Source organism: Oncorhynchus tshawytscha, linkage group LG08 (genome assembly GCF_018296145.1).
Source record: "Oncorhynchus tshawytscha isolate Ot180627B linkage group LG08, Otsh_v2.0, whole genome shotgun sequence".
NCBI classification, from domain to species: domain Eukaryota; kingdom Metazoa; phylum Chordata; class Actinopteri; order Salmoniformes; family Salmonidae; genus Oncorhynchus; species Oncorhynchus tshawytscha.
Window position 1 is genome coordinate 35981332 of NC_056436.1, and position 25831 is coordinate 36007162.

Below are 25831 nucleotides of genomic sequence, written 5' to 3' on the forward strand. Positions count from 1 at the left end.
GGCCAGGTCGCAGTTGCAGATGAGAACTTGTTCTCAACTGGCCTACCTGGTTAAATAAAGGTGAAATAAAAAATAAATAAAAAAATGTTTGGCAGCAAGAGTGAAGGATGCTTTGTTGCGAAATAGGATGCCAATTCTAGATTTAACTTTGGATTAGAGATGTTTGATGTGAGTCTGGAAGGAGAGTTTACAGTCTAACCAGACACCTAGGTATTTGTAGTTGTCCACATATTCTAAGTCAGAACCGTCCAGAGTAGTGATGCTGGACGGGTGGGCAGGTGCAGGCAGCGATTGGTTGAAGAGCATACATTTGGTTTTACTTGTATTTAAGAGCAGTTGGAGGCCACGGAAGGAGAGTTGTATGGCATTGAAGCTCGTCTGGAGGGTTGTTAGCACAGTGTCCAAAGAAGGGCCAGAAGTATACAGAATGGTGTCGTCTGCATAGAGGTGGATCAGAGACTCACTAGCAGCAAGAGCGACATCATTGATGTATACAGAGAAGAGAGTCGGCCCAAGAATTTAACCCTGTGGCACCCCCATAGAGACTGCCAGAGGCTTGGACAACAGGCCCTCCGATTTGACACACTGAACTCTATCAGAGAAGTAGTTGGTGAACCAGGCGAGGCAATCATTTCAGAAACCAAGGCTATCGAGTCTGCCGATGAGGATGTGGTGATTGACAGAGTCGAAAGCCTTGGCCAGGTCAATGAATACGGCTACACAGTATTGTTTCTTAACGATGGCGGTTAAGATATCGTTTACGACCTTGAGCGTGGCTGAGGTGCACCCATGACCTGCTCTGAAACCAGATTGCATAGCAGAGAAGGTGCGGTGGGATTCGAAATGGTCGGTAATCTGATTGTTGACTTGGCTTTCGAAGACCTTAGAAAGGCAGAGTAGGATAGATATAGGTCTGTAGCAGTTTGTTTCAAGTGTTCCACCCTTTGAAGAGGGGGATGACCGCAGCTGCTTTCCAATCTTTGGGAATCTCAGACGACACGAAAGACAGGTTGAACAGGCTAGTAATAGGGTTGCAACAATTTCGGCACATAATTTTAGAAAGAATGGTCCAGATTTTTCAGCTCTTTCATCAGCTGACTGGATTTGGGAGAAGGAGAAATGGGGAAGGCTTGGGTGAGTTGCTGTGGGGGGTACAGTGCTGTTGACCGGGGTAAGGGTAGGCAGGTGGAAAGCATGGCCAGCCGTAGAAAAATGCTTGTTGAAATTCGCAATTATTGTGGATTTATCGGTGGTGACAGAGTTTCCTATCCTCAGTGCAGTGAGCAGCTTGGAGGAGGTGTTCTTATTCTCCATGGGCTTTACGGTGTCCCAGAACTTTTTTGAGTTTGTGTTGCAGGAAGCAAATTTCTACTTGAAAAAGCTAGCCTTGGCTTTTCTAACTGCCTGTGTATATTGGTTTCTAATTTCCCTGAAAAGTTGCATATCATGGGGGCTGTTCGATGCTAATGCAGAATGCCATAGGATGTTTTTGTGTTGGTTAAGGGCAGTCAGGTCTGGAGAGAACCAAGGGCTATATCTATTCCTGGTTCTAAATTTCTTGAATGGGGCATGCTTATTTAAGATGGTGAGGAAGGCATTTTTTTTTAAACTGATGGGATGAGGGCAATAATCTTCCAGGATACCCGGGCCAGGTCGATTAGAAAGGCCTGCTCGCTGAAGTGTTTCAGGGAGCGTTTGACAGTGATGAGTGGAGGTTGCTTGACCGCTGACCCATTACGGATGCAGGCAATGAGGCAGTGATCGCTGAGATCTTGGTTGAAAACAGCAGAGGTGTATTTAGAGGGCAAGTTGGTTAGGATGATATCTATGAGGGTGCCCGTGTTTACGGCTTTGTGGTGGTACCTGGTAGGTTCATTGATAATTTGTGTGAGATTGAGGGCATCAAGCTTAGATTGTAGGATGGCTGGGGTGTTAAAGCATGTTCCAGTTTAGGTCACCTAGCAGCACGAGCTCTGAAGATAGATGGGGGGCAATCAGTTCACATATGGTGTCCAGAGCACAGCTGGGGCAGAGGGTGGTCTATAGCAGGCGGCAACGGTGAGAGACTTGTTTTTAAAGAAGTTGATTTTTAAAAGTAGAAGTTCAAATTGTTTGGGTACAGACTTGGATAGTAGGACAGAACTCTGCAGGCTATCTCTGCAGTAGATTGCAACAACGCCCCCTTTGGCCGTTCTATCTTGTCTGAAAATGTTGTAGTTAGGGATGGAGATTTCAGAGTTTTTGGTGGTCTTCCTAAGCCAGGATTCAGACACGGCTAGGACATCCGGGTTGGCAGAGTGTGCTAAAGCAATGAATAAAACAAACTTAGGGTGGAGGCTTCTAATGTTAACATGCATGCAACCAAGGCTATTACGGTTACAGAAGTCATCAAAAGAGAGCGCCTGGGGAATAGGAATGGAGCTAGGCACTGCAGGGCCTGGGTTCACCTCTACATCACCAGAGGAACAGAGGAGGAGTAGGATAAGGGTACGGCTAAAAGCTATGAGAATTGGTTGTCTAGGACGTCCAGAACAGAGAGTAAAAGAAGGTTTCTGGGGGCGATAAAATAGCTTCAAGGTATAATGTACAGACAAAGGTATGGTAAGATGTGAATACAGAGGAGGTAAACCTAGGCATTGAGTGATGATGAGAGAGATATTGTTGATGGAATTTAAATGTTTAAATGAATGATTAGAATATTCCACCCTGAAATCATATATTTGTATGAAATTGATTAGAATCATAAAATTATTATTAATGATGTGTATAGATTTAGTCAGTGAAATTATAATAAATATGTAGTTTTAGTCAGAATTAGGGTAAAACAATAGATCTGTACAATATGTCTTTATAGTATCTTAAACACAGGCTGTCTTAACAGAATTCGGTGCCGACCTGGCTAGGGGCCTCTGAGAGATTGGGGAAAGGAGGGGAAGTACTTCCCACGGTCTCCCTATCTTGATGGAGGACGGGGAGTGATTCTCACGGCCTCCCCTAATCTTTGTCGGCTGGGTAGTGGGTCGGTATGTGCATAGGATACCTTCTGTTTGTGTGTGAAAGTATGTGCGTAAGGAGTCTGTTTGTGTGTGAAAGTATGTGCGTAAGGAGCTAGTATAAAATGAATGGTTTTGTAAAAAGAACCAGCCCTCTCGTGAATAAACATTTTGACTATTTTAGCTGGGCCTCTGTCTGTTTCATTCAACCAGTACCTTACAAATTCTGGTTTGCAGAGCGAGTAGCTGTAAGATCCAGGTATAAATGTCCAGAGCTTGCGGTAGAAATCCGGGGATATGGAGAGCAAATAGGTATGCTCTGGTCTGAGTCGCGTTGTACAAAACTGCCGATAGATTTTCGAGCTAAAGGATAGCTGATGACCACCAACCATGGTTAGCTGAATACTAACGTTAGCCAGTAAACTGGCTAGCTTCTGGCTAGCTTCTGGCTAGCTTCCATATATAATACATATATATATATATATATAATATATAATACACTGTGATAGAATCTATACCTCATATAATACACCATATGATTTCACTGATTGTCATGAAAACCTGAAATCAGCCAAAAATACCCTATTCACAATGAGTACGTATCTCAAGCAGCCTAAGGATGCTGTGACTGTCTATATGATTAGATTTTGTTGAAGTGTATCATCATTAGGGTTTATTAGATGTTTAAGAGCATTACAGGTGGCGTCTGTGACACAAATACTATAGACCTTCCCCTATTATGAATTCATTCCAATTATACCACAGTTGTACAGCTGCGTTGTAGTCTCCACTTTTAGCTTCCCTTCCTCCACTCTATCTATGCCTATTGACTCTGCTCATCCTCGAACGCTTTCATGTGGAAACTTAGTCTGAAGTTGTTTTATTTTCTCTTACCCTCTAATTTTGCTCAAACCAAAACTCTCTTTGTTGTTGAAAAGTGCCTTACCTGAAAAGCTTATAAAGATAACAAAAAACAGGATGTTAAGAAAATAAAGTGGAAGGTCTTAATGTGTCTTGTAGGGATTATGGACACAGAGAAGGGAGAGTACTATGCTTGCATTTGTAAATACAGTATACTGTATTCCAAGGTTCAGGAGAGAGTGGGGTAAGTTGAAGCATTTATTAAATTCAGCAACACTCCGTCAAGGGAAATATAGTATTATTTCTAACAAAGATATCTACATATATTTCAGGATGTTGTGTATCCCTGGAAATAACCTGAATTCATGTAACCAGTACAGTTAAAGATTTGTGCAAAGCTTTCATCAAGGCAAAGGTTGGCTAATTTGAAGAATCTCAAATATATGTTAGTTTAACACTTTTTTGGTTACTACATGATTCCATATGTGCTATTTCATAATTGGGATGTCTTCACTTTTATTATACAATGTAGAAATAGTACAAATAAAGAAAAACCCTTGAATGAGTAGTTGTGTCCAAACCTTTGACTGGTACTGTATACATATTTTTTAACAATAACAATACAAAACAAAACTTACATATACAAATGGCAACATCACACCTGCTCACCCCGCCATCTCCAGCATCACTCTCCACCATATTGCCTCAAACTGCACCATTTTGTATCTTTCCGTAGCCCACACACACTTTCATTTGGAAAGCTCCCCTTTGGCACCAAATTACTTTTACTGAAAGACTGGTTTATGCAAAACATCCCATGGAACTAGTGAATGCTTATTTGTATTTTAGAGTTATTTTTAAGAGAGATGAGATATTTTCTAGACAAATACATTTACTTTAAAGACACATAGTGTCATTGTATTCTATTAGATTGCATCCAGTAAATTTTTATTCTATTGTTTTTATGTTTTAGTAATTCTTGGCTATATTTTGACAAAAAGCAGTATCATGCTGTGAAACAAATTGGCATTGATAAGCAAAGAGGAATATTGGTCATTAGAGCAATTTCAATACATAATTATCAGCATCCATGTTACAAATACCATGTACTGTAGCTACAGCATCAATCAAATGCTCATAATAACAGTCACTACTGGACTTCCTGTAGTTGGAGGCAATCTCAACCTACTCCCATCTTCACATGGTGAACGAGGAGCCATTCTCATTGTTGGATCCGTCAGTGGACTTGCGAGCTGGGATATAGAGTTCAGAGGTCATGCGTGAGGAGCGACCCGAGGGGTAGATGTACTTCCTGCCCAGGCACCACAGATCCACCAGGATCTTCCTGAAGTGGTTCCTGAACTTGACCCCGACGAAGGCGTACAGGATGGGGTTGAGGCAGCAGTGGAGGTAGGCCACGCTCCTGGTGGTGGTGAGGGTGGTGAGGATGACCTTCTCCTCCTCACACTCCCTCTGCTGGAACAGAGCCACTGTGTGGTAGAGCAGGGCCATGTTGTAGGGCAAGTGGCACACGATAAAGACCACAACCACAGCTAGGACCACACGCACTGCCTTAAGTGAGAGAAGAAACAACAAGAAACTTATTTGACCCTATAAGAAACATTGACTGTATTCTTATAATTAAACATTCTAATTCTATGACTGGAACTTTGGTGGATACTGGAACCTTGTGTCTCTGGGTGCTGTGGGCCCTCAGGAGGGTCCAGATGATGCTGGCATAACAGAGGACCATGACCAGGATGGGCAGGAAGAACCCTATGGTCATCTGCAGACTGGGTACCAGCACCTTTATCAGCCGGGCTGTCTTGTTACTTTCAAACTGAGCCTGGCACACGGCTATAGTCTCTCCCAACCGGTTGGTCTCCTCAACCCGCCCGTTGTAGATGACTGTGGGGATAGACAGGGCTATGGCCAGAGCCCAGATGGCTGTGCAGATGAGGCGGCTGTAGATCAGGGTCCGGGAGCGGAGGCCGAAGGAGCGCCTGGCCTGGACGATGGAGATGTAGCGGTCTCCACTGATGCAGGCCAGCAGGAGCATGCCACTGTACAGGTTGATGCTGTAGGCTCCTCGTAGGGCCTTAGAGAATGAACAACATATTCTTATAATTCCATGCAATGTTGACATCTGTCTCTGACTTCACTGTAACATGAACGACACTGAACCATCAGGAGCTTTATTAGGAACTGCACCAAGCCCGTACCTTGCAGACCACTGAGCCCATGCTCCAGTCATGCTTCTCATTGTAGATGATGAGTGGCAGGGTCACGATGAACAGCAGATCTGCCACAGCCACGTTCAGAAGGTACACGTCTGTCATGGTCTTGGCTTTCTTGTAGAAGGCATATGTGACAATCACCAACGCATTGCCACAGAGACCGAATGCACAGATGAAGGAATGGACGTAGGTCTGTATGACTATCTCCATATCACGGTTGAGATTCAGGTTACAGATATATTCTGTTCCACTTTCATCAGGATAACCTTCAGTGTAGTCTTTTGGGTCATAATAATCATATTCATCTGTTTGCATCGCATTATGCACCTCCATGTTTATCACCTGTGGAGAAAAAATATATTTCTGCAGAAAATAGTAGACCTTCTATCATGATTTAGTTATTGAATGTCATGATGTACAGTCAAGTCCATGACAAAAAAGAGAATATATAAACATCACAGTAACTGTGAACTATTGTCTGTAGCTTCAATGTGACATGTCCTATTTTACACATACAGCAGTGAAAGTGTTCAACTGCGGAGTGCAAACCCTATTTACTGAGAAACCAACATGTCTGAGAGCTTGAGAACATCCGTTGGTTGTGAATGACCCCATTTTCTGTTGTAACCGAGAATACATCAAGGCACGTGTAGGTGTTTAACAACTGCATTTGTCTGATCTAAAGCACTGATCAAATCCTTATCAGACCCAAGGCTAGAGATACTAAGACACATTGTACACAGCATCTCAGATCTGTTCCCACATCAACACTGATGTGCCTAAAACAGGTCAACATGATGCCAGTGAAGCCTGCTTGCAAGCACATCGAGAATCAGCTCCCACACGGTATTATCATGACTCTCATGAAATCTGTTTGATAAGAATGATAAACATGACCGAAAAGACAAATTGTGTAAAGCATTTGGTAACTGCACTATATTACCCAAGTACTGTAGCTATTTATTATGGATAATAGCTGTAGAGATGTACAGTGACATACTGTATGAGGAACAATCTGACTACGGTGAGATATTGTCATGCTACCACTCACATGTTACACACGTGCTGTTAAAAGACACTTCCGTCTTTCACAATAAATGTTCCTGTTCATGTTCCTGTTCCTATTTAGCTTCCTAACCACACTCTGTATCGCACCGACAGCCATTTAAACGCAATTAATTGCAAGATTCTCTGTGCTCAGTGTCACAATAGTGCTGATCCACAGTGTGAAGACATTAATCTCTCAATCATCTAAGAACGGTTACGAATGAATGTGCTCATAGTGCTCGAGGATTTGCTCGTGCCTTTGAATGTGATGTGATTCATTGCGGATCCTCTTCAAATAATACATGGGCCTTATACAGTATAGAGCTTTTCAAGGACCCAAAATTGCTTTACAACCATAGAAACAAAACAATAATCTGAGCTCTAAACCAGAGGTGGGACCAAGTCACTATTATTCGAGTCACAAGCAAATCACAAGGTCCAAGTCTCAAGTCAAGTCCAAAGTAGAACAGGTCAAGTCCAAGTCGTGCACATTTTTTCAAGTCCAGTCTCATTTTCTTTTTAAATACATATTTGTGCAATTATTTGTTCAACTACAAATCTTTGTCTATTTATTGAGGCTACCAGACAGCCCTTTTCATTATTTTGTCTACAACACCTTTGGATTATGTAATTGTAAAATATAGACCTTGTAGCAGTGGTAGGGGCCTGTAATCAGCAGAAGGCAGGGCAGGTTGAAGTGCTCAGTGTAGATTTATTTCCAGGTCTTGGTGATTGTCACGGCTGTTGGAGAGGACCAAAGTGTGGCGTGGTACGTGTTCATACTCTTATTAATGGAACTGAACACCGATTAACAAAACAACAAAGAGTATGAACTAAACTGAACCAGTTGTGTCTGATGCAGACACAAAACAGAAAACAACTACCCACAAACACCAGGGGGGAACAGGCTACCTAAGTATGGTTCTCAATCAGAGACAACGAAGGACAGCTGCCTCTGATTGGGAACCATACCAGGCCAAACACATAGAAAACATAGAAAAACAACATAGAATGCCCACCCCCACTCCAGCCCCGACCAAACCAAAATAGAGACATAAAAAGGAACTAAGGTCAGGGCGTGACAGTGATCCAATGGGGAAAGTGTCATATTGTACAAAATATACAAGTAGATTTAGCAAATATTCACGGATATACACGGGCAATAGCCCAAAATAAATAACCTCTGTGTCAGGGTTAACCTGTCCTATCTGAACAGACACAGATAGAGGGCAAGACCGCACAGCCTCCCCTTGAGACCCGCACAGCCTCTGTCTAACAGAAGCTCAAACAGGTAGCCTACACACACTGAGTGTTCAAAACATTACGAACACCATCCTAATATTTAGTTGCACCCCCTTTTCCCCTTAGAACAGCCTCAATTTGTCAGGGCATGGACTCTACAGTACAAGCTGTCAAAAGCGTTCCACAGGGATGCTGACCCATGTTGATTCCAATGCATCCAACAGTTGTGTCAGGTTGGATGGATGTCCATTGGGTGGTGGACCATTCTTGATACACACGGGGAACTGTTGAACGTGAAAAACCCAGCAGCGTTGCAGTTCTTGACACACTCAAACTGGTGCGCCTGGCACCTACTACCATACCCAGTTCAAAGGCACTTAAATCTTTTGTCTTTTTATTTATAATTTTTTTTTTTTCAGGGAGTGGCTCAGCATTAACATTGGGGATAGTTCCATCAATGTAATTGTCTGCATCATTTCCAATCCCCAATATATTTTTGGGGTAAATATATCAATATACATACATACAGTACATACACATACCCATATATATATATATATATAAACATTCATACACATATATATACATACATACACATACACACTTTTTTAAGAATTCACCTTTACTATTCCTAGCAAAGCCTACTACCCCTCCCCCAATTGGTCTAAACTAGTAAACAATAACACTTAGGCTTCTACCTTCAGTTTATACATACTATACACATTTTACAGACACAATCTATTTTACAATGTATATATTTTGTTTGTTTTTAGTCCGTCCTCTATTTCTGATGTCCATCCAGTTTGATTTCTATTTGTAACTGTGCTATTTCACAACATTTCTGAACCTATATACATTTTACAGACCCCGTATGTTTTACATTGTTTATCTTATTATTATTAGTCCCACCCTTCAGCTCCATTCAACCCCTCCCATCTATCTCTCAACACCATCCATTTTGGATTTCTATTTTCAATATATTTTTTGACTGTGCTTCACAAAAGTACTGTACCTTTCTATTCTCATAGCTTCTACAGATTGTAAATTAAAGATACATTTTTTTGCTAAATTAATTATTATATTATTGATCGATTGACTATGACTTTTCAAATCACCCAGTATTGCTATCTGCAGCGTTAGTTCTAGGTAAATGTTGCAATTATTCAGTCATTCCTGGAGCTGTGACCAAAAAACGAGCTACGTATGGACAGTACCAAAATAAATGATCTAATGACTGTACCTCCTCGCAGCAAAATCTGCAGACCTGGGAAGATTGTATCCCCCATATATATATAACATTATATTGGTTTGCCCAATCCAGCGTTGTTTTGCGTGTCAATTCATAAACCATGTGCCATGGAATCGGTACGTCGAAAATCTCTTCCCAACTATTTAGCAATTTATATGGCACAGCTGTCAATTTTTTGGTCCTTAAATGAAATTGGTATATATTTTTATTTATCACAATTTTCTTTAGCCATTTTTGGTCTTTAATGCAGGGCCGACAGACAAGTTCCTTACTTTTTCCCCTTCCACTTGGTAATGCTGCAATTAGTCGGTTGCAATTTTGGGTAGAGCAAACATTTCGATATGTCTGTGTTAGCTGACATAACTCCACCAGTCCTATTTATGATATCATTTACAGAAATTATACTTTTTTTTTTAGATGATAGAAAAAAAATGTTTTATGGAGAAGTATATTTGTTGTTTTATTTGTTATGTCTTTTCAGGTGTATTAAACTGAAATTGCAACCAACTTTCTAAGGCTTGTTTAAAAAAATTATAATAATGGAAAGTGAGCAGTTGTAATCTGAATAAAGGGAAAAAGGCCATTCTTGAACATGGGGTGAGATATTCTTACTAATTTACTAGAGAACCATTTTGGATGCAAGTATAACTTTTATATGACTGATGCCTTTACTGAGAGGTCGAATGCTTTAATATTTAATATTTTCTGCTATCTGAATTCATGTTCATTATATAAATAGGCCATTTTAATTTTGTCTGGCTTGCCATTTCAAATAAAATTGAATATGTTTTGTTCATATAATTTAAAAAGCAGGTCACTAGGTGTAGGCAAAACCTTAATCAAATAGGTTAACTGTGATATGACTAAAAAGTTAATCAGGGTGATTTTTCCACAGACAGGTATTTTCCTTTCCATGGTAGCAAGATCTTATATATTTGTTCTAACTTTCTATTAAAATGTATTGGAGTGAGATCATTTCTTTCTTCTGGGATATGTATGTAAATCTTTTGTCTTGATGGTTCACCACCCTCTGGCACAGATACACAATCCATGTCTCAATTGTCTGCCTCAAAGCTTAAAAATCCTTCTTTAACCTGTCTCCTCCCCTTCATCTACACAGACTGAAGTGGATCATACAGTAGCTTTCACCTGGATTCCCCTGGTCAGTCTATGTAATGGAAAGTCAGCTAACGTTAGCCACCAAGCTAGAATTCATGACATGTCATACATTTTGCAAATTTGTAACATATTGCACGTTTAGCAAATTTTGGGAACATGTAATACGAATTGTAATTTGTAACATATCATACAAAATGGGTAATGTAAGTCCACAAATGAATGTATACCATACAAAACGCAACATATAATGCTAAATGGGGTGTCCCGGATTTACGTACAGAATAATATGAAATGCTCTGAGACCAGGTTGCAGGCTCAAGGAAGGGAACGCCTGTAGTGTGTCAGTGTATGAGTCAGCGAACAGGTGTTGTGCATGTGTGTGTGAGAAATAACACTATTTTGGTTCGTCAAAGGTTTTACAAGCCTCATTCATTACTAGACATTATTTCCGGATGTAACTAAGAACCAGTTTATTTCAAATACTCTTCATAAGTTATCAGTACATACCTGTAGACAAGCCCTTGAGAGGACAGGTTGCTGGGATACAAAACAGTTGATGAAAAATGTTCTGGTCAGGTTAAGCCCAAAATTTAGCCTTCTAAATCAAATCAGGCAAAGCCTGGTCAATCTTGTAGCTAGGATGCCCAGATATATTAACTTGATTTGAGAGTACTCCTGTTAGGCTATTGTCTCGGATATCCCAGACATTGGAGCAATGTATGCTAGCGTTGGTATATTACCTGATGCAACGGTCTGTGTACAGAGACTAGTTTGGCTACCTTATGATCTCTGCAGACAGAAGTTACTGTGTGTGGGGGTCAGGATCGAGAGATTCAGTGTGGTTGGCTGTGTCTCTCCTGGGAGGTGGAAACCTCACGGTGTCACAGCTACTAGCTTCTGCACAGATGATCTTATCTCTGCTTATCTCTTCTCTCTTTTTTGATCTCATGCCTGCATATCTACATCTCACCTGTGTTCAAAGACACATAGGCTTTTATGTAATGCCTACACACACCCACTGACATCTTCATATTCAAATCAAACTTTCAATTGGTAGTTTGAGCATTTTCAGTTGCATATGAAAATGAATTGACATTTGAATTGACATACATTAACCCTTAGGCCCAACATTCTAGGCATAAGGTCTGAAAGGATATGATGGGAATAGGCACTGTGACAATAGCTCCACCTTGCCCTCTGACAGGCTCAATAGAGTTTTTACCACCTTGCTTGTACTAATAGTACTAACCTCTTAGATGTTAAGTCGTCTATTTGGGAGATTTTGAGTGGTTCTGGACCGGTTCTGACTGATATTTCGGTGTGCAATGCACTCTGTGAACTTCATAGGGTCCAGTGCCTTACAGCAGTGGTTCTCGAAACTCTTCTCAGAGAACCCCAGATGTTTCACAATGTTGTTGTAGCCCTGAAGTAGCTCAACTGATTCACATAGTCAAGGGCTTCACGAATTGAATTATGTGCTATCTGTGGAATAAATCAAATACATGAAATATCTGGGGGTCGTTGAGTAAAGGTTTGAGAACCACCGCCTAATAGTGCCAGAAGAACTCATCTGTCTGCACTCCGCTACCACTCTGTCTGCAGAGCAGACTTGAAGTGTCAGGTTTCACAGCCATAGGGAGCGATGTGTCCAGTGGCGACCCGTAATTCAGGGCAGGTGGGGCTTGTCTTGTCTTGAGCCCCACATTTTTAGCAATAAATAAATATATATATAAATATATTTATTTTTTGGTGCTTCCCTGTTTTGCATGTTATTTTGGCATTATTACGTGTCACATATCATTTGCAGACAATGTAAAAAAAAAAATATATATCATTGAGTTAATAAAGCCGCATACAAACATGGTCTCTTATTTGTTTTATTGAGTAAGGCAGCTCCAAAATGCAGGTGTTTCAGCCCAACTCAGTGCTTTCTATGTTGGTGGGACAAGCCAGCAAAAAATAGGAGCATTGCGCCGTGATTGGCTCAATGTTCTGTCACTCATGGGAACACCAAGTTGCCACCAAGTTTATATCCTTAGTAAAGGTAGGCATCCAAAATTTCCGCCCTTTGGATCCTGCCATAGAGTAATATTACAAGTCCCCTTCCAGGAAGGCTCAAGGTCATTGACCACAGATAAAATTACGTAAAATTAAGTTATACGTACAGTAGCTTTGATTGGACTGATCATGTCAACATCTTACTTTCAAAGTCTTAGCTTGCAGTCATCATCATGAATCAAGTTTACAATCTCCTATGAAATCCTTTTTAATCCTTGTCATATGAAGAGAAATAATGAAGAGGAATTATAGATAAAACGTATCGGTGCTCATCGGCCATTGGACATAAAGATTACACAACAAGTTGGAAATCGCAAATTCAACAATGAGTCGTTTGGAAGGAGTCAGTGACTAACTGCAAGCATTGCAAAGCAACCAGTAGCATGCTATTCAATGGAGTGGCTGTGTTTTTTTTCTTCGGAGTTCCCACCATAAATCCAGGGAATGTGTAGTGGCATTTTTCTGCTTTACCAAATGAGGAGAGTTACAAACTACACACCAGTCAGAGTTATACTTAAATTACATCTTTAATAATAATAAGAGTTTTGCAATAGCCTTTTTTACTTTCAATGATGCGCTATCTCTAATGAACCATTGAAAAGTGACTACAGAAAAATATTTTTTTTTATAGCCAAGATACACCCCTCTCAACTTATATGACGAACCACAGATCTTAGGAACTCTTCACAAAGGGACGTTTACTTGAGAAAGGAGTATCCCTTAGCCAGATAGCATTCACTATAAATTATCGCTCAGTTTGGTCTCTAAAATGAGTTTCTAATCTCGTTCCTGGTACTTCATAGCACAGAACCATTACCTCATGTTATCTGGAATGCTCTTTAGGTTTTATCACCCAAAGACATCGTAAATCTCCTCTGTCAGTGCTATCTCAGAGAGGCCCATCCTCAGTGGAACACACACACACAATACTATATTCTGTTGAATGTAACAACTATTATAATGTAATACAAGCATGAAAACATAATCTTGCAATTTTCCATGACAAATGCTAGACTTTGATGATAAAGTTTGATGCCAAAATTTGCCCACAAAGGACCACCGCGCCAACCTTCATGTTTAAGTGAGCATATCACAAGCCAAGGTGGGTCCAAAAATGTATTGTATGCTGCTGCATAAATGATGTGATATGCAAGGGATATATGTATACTGTAGCTAAGACAGTAATACTAAGTTTATGTTGTGTAGTAAGCTGTTTGTAGCACATGTGCCTCACCCTAATAATTTGGTCTATTTTCACCTCCTAATTTCACCTAACGTTACTGTTCTGACTCTGTGGTGCTGCACATGTACTGTAGTCTATAACCTGTTTTTGAGAAATGTCATCATCTAATATTGTAAGAGGTTTTATTCAAATCAAATCAAATGTATTTATATAGCCCTTCATACATCAGCTGATATCTCAAAGTGCTGTACAGAAACCCAGCCTAAAAACCCAAACAGCAAGCAATGCAGGTGTAGAAGCACGGTGGCTAATAAAAACTCCCTAGAAAGGCCAAAACCTAGGAAGAAACCTAGAGAGGAACCAGGCTATGTGGGGTGGCCAGTCCTCTTCTGGCTGTGCCGGGTGGAGATTGTAACAGAACATGGCCAAGATGTTCAAATGTTCATAAATGACCAGCATGGTCAAATAATAATAATCACAGGCAGAACAGTTGAAACTGGAGCAGGAGCACGGCCAGGTGGACTGGGGACAGCAAGGAGTCATCATGTCAGGTAGTCCTGAGGCATGGTCCTAGGGCTCAGGTCCACCGAGAGAGAGAAAGAAAGCGAGAAAGAGAGAATTAGAGAGAGCATACTTAAATTCACACAGGACACCGGATAGGACATGAGAAGTACTCCAGATATAACAAACTGACCATAGCCCCCCGACACATAAACTACTGCAGCATAAATACTGGAGGCTGAGACAGGAGGGGTCAGGAGACACTGTGGCTCCATCCGAGGACTCCCCCCGACAGGGCCAAACAGGAAGGATATAACCCCACCCACTTTGCCAAAGCACAGCCCCCACACCACTAGAGGGATATCTTCAACCACCAACTTACCATCCGGAGACAAGGCCGAGTATAGCCCACAAAGTTCTCCGCCACGGCACAACCCAAGGGGGGGCGCCAACCCACAAAGCTGTCTGCTTATATGCCCCCTTTATTTATCCTACGGTTCTAACTTGGTGTACAGGGAAAAAACTGTAAGAGTAGCCCATGTTCTGCATTTTGTCGCTGTACATTTCAAAGTGCTGTAGATCGCTCATTAATGTCTTAATCTAAATGACGGAATGCCTCTTATCTGCTCATCGTTCCCTTATGCCATAGTTTGTACATCTCAATTGTCAGTAGAAACCACATTTGTTTATGCAAGTCAGCCATGTCAGCTTTGTTTTAAAAAATGGCAAGAAACAAGGCTGAATTAATTGTTTCGCTGCCAGACAAGGTTCCGCTGATAGCCAGGTGTAGCAGTGGTAAGGATTCACTCCATTGTGCTGGAAGGAAAGCTCTGCTGTTGGGGACAGTTTTATGTAGGCCCTAACAGTTTGTGGGCACTGCTTGTCGCCGTTATAGTGCAATTAATGTATTGTTTAGTGTTGTGTTGTGTAGTGTCTTTGCTGGCATGCATCTAAAACAAATATGGGAACTTTGCCCCACCAAGATTTACATGCTAAAATCGCCACTGAATGTGTCACATTTTCTGGCCTATTGATTTCCTCCGCCTCTGAGCGACAGAGCCGAGGCAAGGAGATGGCATTTTAAATCCTCCCCTAAATTGAATAGGGTTGGGGGTAGAGGTCGATTTGGATTGTTTCATGCCATTGTAGTTCGTGTGGATGAGAAACTGGTCCTCTGGTTCTTCCAGATCTCAATTGTATTCTGCCATGTGAATAAATATATCAATTTGATCTTGAACATTCCAAATATGGCCAGCAGGGAGGGCCAACATGCATAAAATGCAACTATTGAGAAAGGGTTTGCCCAGTAATTTGGCTATTATGCCACAAAATGCCCACTTAACACAGTTTGGATGTATATAGCATAGCCTACATTTTTATGTGAGACACATAGTATACCATTTTTTTCTTGTCCAAATCAAACACCCTTTATAAGTGAAATATTTTGGTATTGTATTGGCATAGGCCTACAAGTAAAGGACAAAAGGCTTTGGACAAAAAAAGTTTTGCCTACTATTTGCAATATTGTCAGATATGTGGATACAGCTCTGCTTGAGCAATGTGTGATTCATGTACGAAAATGAATCATCCTAATTATTTTTGGTTTTGTATACAATGACGTACCTATACATCATTGGTTATCACTGTGACAAATATGAGCACCCTTTACCTGTAGCTGCGGGTGGCTCTGAAAGTGAACAAAAGAAAGGCTACCTGTGTGCTGGAACCCTTTTCGAAACCGGAAGACGACACTCCGCAGTTTAGGAGTTAAGAGATTTAGGAGTTCCACTGAGACAGACTTTAATCACCTGCGCTCCCTGCGCATTTGCAAATCCGCTCTTGGCCACTTGGCATGCGTTTAAAAAAAAATCTTGCTATAGCTTGCAAATAGTCTGCGTGGATCGGTTCAATCAACTTTTTGTGTTTCTTATTTCGATTTCTGTATAATATTGTCAATTCAATGTATTATCGATTTAATTGAAAAGCATAATTTCGGGCAACCATGAGTAAATCTGGAACATTTAAAATAAATAATTTGTTTCATAAAACAAAGTCACTGGATAAAGTAAACAAGGACGGAGGAAAGAATACATTTATAGATGCAACTTCATATGTAGATGGAGAGCCTTCAAGCCCTTTGCGGTCGAGTCGCGGACTTGTCAGCCCCAAAGATGGGACGTTTCCCGGTGATATTCTACCTACAAGCCCGCCAAGCGAGGAGAAAAAGAAGAAGAAACGGTTCCTGTCCTTTAGGCTCAAGAAGAAACGCTCCAAGGACTCAGGGAGCATCGACGACCAATTGTTCTGTACCGGTGCCGACGAGCTCGACAGCTTCAGCAGTAACATGTAAATTATAATCTTTATGAAAATGTGTGGGGACTGGGGTAGGCCTATTATCACCTTGATTTGTTGAACAGGCTACACTGTTTATGTAGGTAGCCTAGCTCTCGCACTTAAAGGTAAGACATAAAATAGATAGGCAAACCTATCCTAATTTACCCCAATGTGTCATGCCATTATGACAGAATGGATGACATATCTTACCCTGCAGTGCTACCTGTATTGATACCTGTCAGTGCCAGCTTGGTGCTCAAATGTAGGCCACAATTTAGGCTATGATACAGGTAGGCCTACCTCAGGCAGAGTTATACTTCTGACAACAAAGCAAATTTACAGATTTTAACAGTATGATTATTTGCCTTAAAGCTCACCTCCATATTCAATAATAGGGGATTTTATTGAAAAACAGGCTATTTGCAATAAGAGATATGATTAAGAATATATTTAAATCAATAAGGCCTGAGATGGTGTAGTATATTGCCAATATACCAAGGCTAAGGGCTGTTCTTAAGCACAACGCAAGCAGTAGAGTGCCTGGATACAGGCCCTAGCCGTGGTATAATGGCCATATTCCACAAACCCCTGAGGTGCCGTATTGCTATTATAAACTGGTTAACAACGTAATTAAAAATAAATGTTTTGTCATACCTTTGGTATACGGTCTGATATACCACAGCTGTCAGTCAATCAGCATTCAGGGCTCGACCCACCCAGTTTACAATATGTTTTAAATCCCTGGATAGTTGTCACAGATCCTCTATTGACTGACTGTCTTGTATGGGGTGCAATTATTATAAGAACTGGCTACTTTAATGTATAAATGCATCATAATCTGCAGTGTTACAACAGCTATTGTGTGTGTGTGTGTGTGTGTGTGTGTGTGTGTGTGTGTGTGTGTGTGTGTGTGTGTGTGTGTGTGTGTGTGTGTGTGTGTGTGTGTGTGTGTGTGTGTGTGTGTTGCGTTGGTTAGCAATGTTGTTGGGATTGGCTACTGGATTTCAACAGAAATGGGCCTATCTGATATGATGCGCTGGATAAAGCATGAATTCTTGCCAACTGCTTAATTTTCACGCAAAACAATGAGTCATGAGGAGTTGGCAAGATAGCACAAGCATATTTGGGATCAGGCCAGGTAATATGCAGTTAGGGTTTAATTCTCCACCTGCACTCTCCCATTTGTACTCTCATAAAGATAAAGTGAGCTCCTCAAATACTTACTGTATGTGCATATTATAGTATAATAGATTACAGTCCCAGTTAATCCTGTATTTCAGTCAGGCCTACAATACATAACAACTCTATGGTATTCCAGGTAACACTATAGCTAATACTGTGACAAACCACCACTAGACCAGACATATGTTTCTCAAAGTTAAACTCAGTCCTCCAATTATGGTCTCACATGTATTACTGCACTTGAGGTGTTTGTCGACAGAATGTGTTTTTGATGTATTCATGTCGTTCTAAACGCAAAGCAGAGTGTATCTTTTCCCTTGTGGCAGTTTGCATAGGTAAACTAGTGAGGTGTCGAGTTCCTGCTCACCTAGTCTGGTCTTGCTCAGGTTTTGGTCACTGTTTGAAGGGAGACAAGTTTGATCTGAAGTTTGGGTCGTGATCGACACCCTTCCATCTGTACAACGTAATGGGGAATTTACCAGCAAGCAGCAGTATAACAATGGGAAAGGCAATACCAAGGTGTGAGAAGGGTAACGGGGTAAATTAGGTGAACATTTAAATGGGAAGCTTATGTTAATCCAGGGTTATCCAACCATCTTCCTGGAGAGCCACCCTCCTGTAGGTTTTTGCTCCAACCCTGGTTGTAGATATCCTGATTCAGTTTATCCTCCAGCTAATGAGAATCAGTTAGATTCACTCCATCCTGCTAGATTAGGGTTGGAGTGAAAAACCTAGAAGACAGTGGCTCTCACGGAACAGGGTTGGATAGCCCTGTGTTAAACTGTGTTTTATTGTTTGTTTGATTGTTTGTTAAATGGTTTGGGTGGATTTAAGTGTCCAGTCTGTCATTTTTAACAGCCTGGATGGGGTTGAGGAAATGTGTCTCAACGTGTTTTGAAGCCATACATAGTTTATCACGTGACATAAACAGCCATGACATCTGCTAATTGTTCATGGCGGTTATTTCATGATTATGCCACCCTTAAGGCGGCGGTAATGTTTTCGGGTAAAGTGTGACCGACACAACGTGGAGTGCCTGGACACAGCCTTTAGCCGTGGTATATCGGCCATATATCACAAACCCAGAGGAGCCTTATTGCTATTATTAACTTGTTACAAACGTAATTAGAGCAGTACAAATACATGTTTTGTCATACCCGTGGTATACGGTCTGATATACCACAGCTTTCATGGAATCAGCATTCAGGGCTCGAACCACCCAGTTTATAATATTCAAAAATCAATGGGCACCGTATATCATTGAAATGACCATTGAACACGAACAGCAGATAGTCACTGTCACACTTGCATCTATGCAACCTGGATGTCTGTGTTACTATGTGGTGTAAATACTATTACTTTCAGAAAGCTATAGACTCTCCTCATGGCTATGCAAGTGTACTGCACATGATTTCCATTATAAACCAAACTCCATAACACACCCCAACAACTCTCCCTACTAGATGATGACAGTCAACCATAACCAAACTGGGTTCCACTGTCAGACAGATACATTAGAAACCCTTATGGCGGGACTCTCACAAACGTGGTGCTATCCAGTGTAACTGGCCTGGCAAGTGTGCATGCGTTAATTCAGAGAAAGTGTTGTTTCCTTATACACGTTTGATGTTTTAGCATTGAACTTTGACTAGTGACTAATCCGGTGTGATGATGATGATGTAGTGTGGATCATGTACTAGGCTGAGTAGGTGGCCTGGCCAGCCTTACATCATATTTGAATAGTGGATCAGAAACCTGTTGCACCTGTAGGACCATGCAGTGCGATCCTATCAACCTGAGCTCAGTGATGTGTGATCCCTGCAGGCCTGACAGGGAGGAATATGACTCACGCGCACAAACGCAGGCACGCACGCACTCGTTCAGCAAATTACATTTGAGACAGAAGACGTTTTCAGAGTCCCTGTAAATGTACACTAACAGATCCTATCTGTTCTTGAGGTTAGAGGAGAGCTGCTGTAACTTTTCATCGCAATGCCGCAGTGACATCACCAGTTTGTGACTGTCATCACAGACTGTCTGGTGGACTTACGTTCTGTCCTGTGTTTGTTTGTTCATCGTAGGTCAAAGAAACACAGACCATTCAATTTACGTACAGTAACATAGCTTTGTTCAGATATGTTTTCAGAGATATGCTTTAAAAATCCTAAACCTTCTACCATACTCTGTCAACAACACCCCTATACAAACAAACCTATTTATAGTACCCTAGTACTGTTCTGTATTCTCACTCATCAGGTATAAGTGTCACAATCGTTTTTTTATCCACTTTGAAGGCACGGGCTCAAAACAGTTGTCAATGCAAGGTTTCAAATGGTCCTCAGCTGAAATTCTATACAATACAGTTATAGGAACGGGATATGTAATGATTTTGGATTGTAGCACAGTTGCCAGACCGAAAGCCAGAAAGGTATAGCTCGTGGCTCCAGCATGCTTGAATGTATGGTTTTGGATTACCAAAGACATGTCACATACTATACCAGTGCACTATGCCACAGGCCCTCATGCATCCACCCAAATGTTAGCATCATTAACTTAATAATCCATGCCCTTCAGTGGTTCCACTATCATTTCATCAACAAAACAAGCACCCTTTCATTTTTCTGCCCACCCATACTGGAATTATACGACCGAACACCAATCCAAAACAGAGTTCCACACACTCATAATGTTGAATAGTGGGAAGGGATGTATCCGTTTTAGATGTGACCCATATAGTCCGTTTGCACAGTTTGACCAAACATTCATGGCATTACAGCTTAGATAAGTGATCTGCTTATCATACTATAGAACTGATGGATTGCTTTCAGTAATGTTACTGTAAATGGTGTCTTGTGACAGAAAGGGGACACTGATTGTGGTGCAGTTGCTTTCTTTCTGTGCTTTGTGAGTTTTGAGTTACGGCATCTTGTTTATGTCCCTGTCTTTTATATTTCCAAGCCTGCGGCTAATTGGAATTGAACCAGTACTGCACTGTGCATCCCAGTTGAAGTTTTGGACAGACGTAACATGCTCCCCCAGCATGCTTGCTTCACTGACACAATGGCATTATATCAAAGCTTCTGGTTATGAGCGATGTTCCCTCAAGTTGTTTTGGCACTGAGCAAATTTCAGGACTTCTGAGCGCAAACTCGAACGTTGTGAATATTCTATGCAACTTCCAGCTTGCGTTTAGTGTGAACACTGATGCTGTACCCACTTTAAGTTACAGTTTCAGACAGTGGTCAAGTAGGCTACTGTGGATGATTATAATGTAGACCTACCAGAGTTGCCTAAAGTAGCATCAAAAACAATGGAGAAAATGCATCCCATAACATGGAAATAGCCGTTCTATCATTCAGCCTACAGTAGCAGCCAATGTGTGGTGTTAAATGTAGGCCTACATTCCATGAGACTTTTGAAAAAAACAAACATGCAGGGCTTGACATGAACCTGTTTATCCACTTGTCCTTCAGACAAGGAGGTAACTGGAAATGTAGTTGTGTTTGATGCAAGAAACCACTTTACAAAATAAAATGTATTATTATTCCCATACAATTATAACAGAGAATCAGACAAATTATGCTGCCCTCTGCCTATTGGCTACTTAGCTTATTCAAGCCTGTCTCAAAATACAACACTGCCCCTTTAAGACAAAAAAAAGCTCTTTACCTGACTTGTTTTTCAAAAATGGCTAGAAATGCACATGTTTTGTGCTCCTGTAGGAAGCATTCTCTCCACCATTGCTGACTACAAATGATCTATAACTGGGCTAAAAATGCTACATGCAGCTCTCGCTTTGGTCTCAAAACAAGCGCATTTACTCACGACCGCTCATGCTGTAAACATAGCCCATTTCAAAGTGAATGGCACAGATGCATTATGGCAATGGTCTATTTGCATAGGCCTACTGCTGTTATGGCGTAACGGTCTGTGTAGAGAACAGGACTGCCTGTGAATGCAATAGAATCCTACTCCGATGTGTTCTGCCTGCAACCACATCTCTCGCAGCGGGATGTTGCGTTGAAAGTGGCTAATATTGCATTGATTCGATCAGAATTCCCACAGTAAAGAGAAAACCTTAATGGTGTTAGCTAAGGGGGGAAAATTCTAGAAAGTTCAATCTGGTGCTTATCTGCCGGGGCTGATCTTTCTTCTGCACAGCAGTCCCTGGGGAGCTGTGCTCCCACGCATCTGCTCAACTTCGAGGGAACATTGGCTGTGAGCCTCACAGACAAGTCTCTATCAGTATCGTTGAGCGTACTACTGCTCTATAATCTTACTAGGCTCTGTACTGACAGGATCTCCAGTATGATGCGTAACAGCCAGGTTGTGGTGAGTGCCTGGGGGAGGGTGTAGACAGGGCCAAGCAGGTTGTATGATAAATGAGAAGTGGATTCTAACACAACACCTGTGGTTTCCCTTCACACTGTAGGATTGCTCCTACACTCCTACGCTGTAGCTTATAGGCCTACCTGTGCTCCTGATTAACACACGCAAGGTTATGGTATGGGTTATGACTCATTTACAATGGGTTTGTACTGTAACAACTGGAAGGAGGGTCCTCTTTGTGACACTAATACCGTTGTTTCCTTCGGATGGTTAAAGTAGTCTGCTCTCAAATCCCCAAATGATCTTCTATGGGTGTGTGCATACCGGTCGCCTTTGTCTGGTGTCTTCTTTATCTACTACTGAAAGGGTAGTTGTTTTAAGCAAAGAGTAGGCTGTGCCCCTGGACAACTAGCTATACATGGCCATTGGCCATGGTACAATTGACCTACCGGTTTATGTTTGCCAAGGTTTCAACTACCTTTGTTTTGGCGTATTTGCTGGAGATTTCTTAGGAGATACATTCCAGTTCAGTTCCCTGAAGTTAATGTTATGTGTTATTCTACCTGTAGGAGATGTCCATTGTTAAGACTGTGATAATATGATTCATATATTAATTCATTATGAGTTTGGCTGTTTTGATGTTATTGTTTATTGGTTTTGTGGGAATGTGGCAGTTTCAGGTACAGAGTGTATGGAATCAGTTGTCTCCTGTAGAAGCGGACACATACAGTATCTGTAGTAAAGGGTTATTTGCATTTCTGTTGATGGAGTTTGCCATGGGAACTCAGAACAATAAACAGATGTAGCCTTACTGCCAAATGCTGCAGAGACAGTCTATTCGTGGTCTGTAACCAGCTCCCTGCTTTCCCTTTGATCCCAGCTCGCCCGGGGAGAGTGTTTGTATGAAACTTCTTGTAAAGCGAAAGGAAAGATGCCATAATGATTGACTGATAATATTGTGGCGAGACGCACCACGCAGACACAGTCACGAAGCTCATCAGCTGACACGTTTCAATCATAGAATAGAATATGTAGATCAAATCAAATTTCAAATTTATTTGTCACATACACATGGTTAGCAGATGTTAATGCGAGTGTAGCGAAATGCTTGTAGTGTAGCGAAATGCATTATCATCCTCTGTATAGACATACTCGATTGCTCTAGGTCCAATCCATTTTTCTCTTATTTAAACATTCCTTGCTCGATGATTCATATTACTGTTCTTTACCAGATAAATCTGCATAAATCTTCTCCGATGTGACATAATTGATTTCACTACCTGTTCCGTGTTCCCTAGATCATCAGAGTCACTCCAGTGGAATGCACTTAGCAAGCAAAGCATTTACAAATAGTTCCCTACTTTAGGACCATTAGATAAGACATTGATTCACCATTCTGTCCATATCAGCCCTTTTGACACCATCCCCTACTGACAGACAGTATTGCTGTCTGGATTCCTAAACCGGTGTTGGCCCTGCTTCACTCCCATGGGGGAGGTTCTGTAAAACTCTTATATATGGCACAAGGCCTGTCAGTGGAGAGCATGAAGGACTGTTGTCAAAAGCATAAAAAAAAGTACAATTATAAACTTTGATCGGTCATGGCAAATGTTGAGGGGAGTCTTATCTGTGCTATCCTAGGTATTGACCATTCTCATATTGAGCGCTTGTGTGTTTGAGTGGATTAAGAGAGAGTATCAGACAGGGCCCTGCAGGTAGAGACAGAATAGAGGGAGAGGTCGGAGAGAGGGAGCAAAAAGAGGGATGGAATGAGGAAGGGGATGGGGCGAGGGTGGAGTGAGGGATGGGTGGGGGGAGTGAGTGAGTGAGAGGGAGGAGTTATGAGGAGTGGGACAGTGGACAGTGGGACAGTCTCCATGAGCTCAAGATGTGTAAAGCATATCGCCCAAAGCTTTCCAAAGGGTTGGGAGATGTGTTTGGAATTTAACTGTCACTGGTTCTGGAGTCTAGAGAACTAGAAACCTTAAAAACTTGTCTGCAATGGAATAGAATGTGCATGGCATGAACCGGAACCAAGGTTGCGAGATCCTATCGAATTTTCTCACCTGAATTAAATGTGTTGTTTGCCTAGTTCCTTTATGCTTTACTTAAAAATACATACAGAAACTAAAAGATTAACAGCCATTTAAACCCAATGACTGAGTCGTCATGGCAAGGTCACAGTTACCATATCACAACTATCCCTCTGAGTGACAGTATGTTGGTCCCTCCCTACACTTCTCTATGTTGACAGATGTCATTCTATAACTCCAGGTAAAATGGATGCTTTAGGCATCACTCCATCCCCAACACATAATCACTGACACAATCACAGTGCCGACAAGGCCGGACGAAGCCTACAGCTTTTTACTGACACTGATGGGTGTTTTGTAGGTTGTGTTGTTGTATCTCGTCAAGGCCAACTCTTGATTTTGAGACAATGAATCAAGGCTTTGCTTTTCAATGGTCAATTAAATTCAGTTTAGTACACCTGTTTTACCCTATCAATCGTCATCCAAAGTAAAAGGTTGTATTACTTTATATTTTTCATGTACGGAAGCGTATTAGGACCAAGTGAAGAGACATTTGATTTATGTAATCAGTAGCGTAACTTTGGATTACCAGAACTCAGTAATGTAATCTGATTACATTCTGTTACTTTTAGATTACTTTCCCCTTAAGTGGCATTAGAAGAAGACAAAAATGTATGTTACCAATTGAATGACATCTATTGTAGGATAAATCAATGTTAAATTTTACTTAGCTGGTCATATGGATGTTAAATTTTACTTTATGGGTTGGTTTTGTTGTCATGGAGGACTGATTCGAGTTGAAAAATAAATGCTGCGCTCATGGAATGGCATGCTTTGAGAACTACTGAAAAGTGCTATTTACAAAATGAATGCCATATGCTGCATTTGCTGTAGGCCTGTTGTTAACTTTTTTGTCGGTGACACTTTGATATCTTGATAATATGCAGCTGTTTTAAAGGGCAAATCCACAGATAAAACTATTTTAAAAATGGTCGCCCCGCCTCTGTTTTGGAAAAAACCTGAGGAATGGACCTGTAAAAATATAACCATTCTCAGATTAATAGACAGAGCTATGGATGCAAGGACTGTTATCCATGATAACAACAATTATATCCATGATATAACAATGATATAACAATGATTGTTTTAACCATGTTATGAGGCTATAACATGTTTGTTACATTTACAATGTTTGCAAACATTGGATTAAAACAAGCCTATATTTTAGATTCTCATGAAGTGTGACAGTTGAGCTAAACTCATGAGGCATTTATATGTTTTATTCTTCAAGAATCAATGCATATACATTATATAATTTATAAATCCAAAAATGGATGGAGCAGCTACTGATTGCCCCTTTAAGTTTATCAAAAGTGTGCAAGTTTGAGCATGTGTCCATTACACCTATGGATTTTTTTCTTGTATCAGCATGAATTAGATTGAGCAATTAAAGCCCAACTTTT

At 41.0% G+C, this 25831-nt stretch overlaps 2 protein-coding genes across 3 annotated transcripts in view; one reads left to right on the forward strand and one right to left on the reverse strand.

Annotated features, from left to right (window-relative positions):
* Positions 1–4433: 4433 nt before the first annotated feature.
* Positions 4434–11550, reverse strand: LOC112256539 (C-C chemokine receptor type 6-like). Of its 2 annotated transcripts, none has more exons than XM_024429858.2 (4): positions 11256–11550; positions 6077–6433; positions 5542–5952; positions 4434–5426 (listed from the first exon to the last, which is right to left on the reverse strand). In XM_024429858.2, the coding sequence occupies exons 2-4, from the start codon at positions 6422–6424 to the stop codon at positions 5052–5054; spliced, it is 1134 nt and encodes a 377-aa protein (XP_024285626.2). In that variant the 5' UTR covers positions 6425–6433; positions 11256–11550; the 3' UTR covers positions 4434–5051. The 2 variants fall into 2 exon arrangements, with proteins under 2 accessions (XP_024285626.2, XP_024285625.2); XM_024429857.2 differs by lacking the exon at positions 11256–11550 and adding an exon at positions 7785–8018.
* Positions 11551–16222: 4672 nt separating this feature from the next.
* LOC112256535 overlaps positions 16223–25831 on the forward strand; it is a 51687-nt gene continuing 42078 nt past the window's right edge. The window contains exon 1 of the mRNA XM_024429851.2: positions 16223–16836. Within this exon, the coding sequence (XP_024285619.1) occupies positions 16493–16836 (344 nt within the window). The 5' untranslated portion in view covers positions 16223–16492. The remainder of the gene's footprint in view (positions 16837–25831) is intronic.

Coding starts and splice junctions, on each gene's coding strand:
- LOC112256539 (XM_024429858.2), bottom strand. CDS start 6,424: ATGGAGGTGCATAATGCGATGCAAACAGATGAATATGATTATTATGAC. Junction 5,953..6,076: donor TGGGCTCAGTGGTCTGCAAG/GTACGGGCTTGG, acceptor TCATTCTCTAAG/GCCCTACGAGGAGCCTACAG. Junction 5,427..5,541: donor ACAGCACCCAGAGACACAAG/GTTCCAGTATCC, acceptor CTCTCACTTAAG/GCAGTGCGTGTGGTCCTAGC.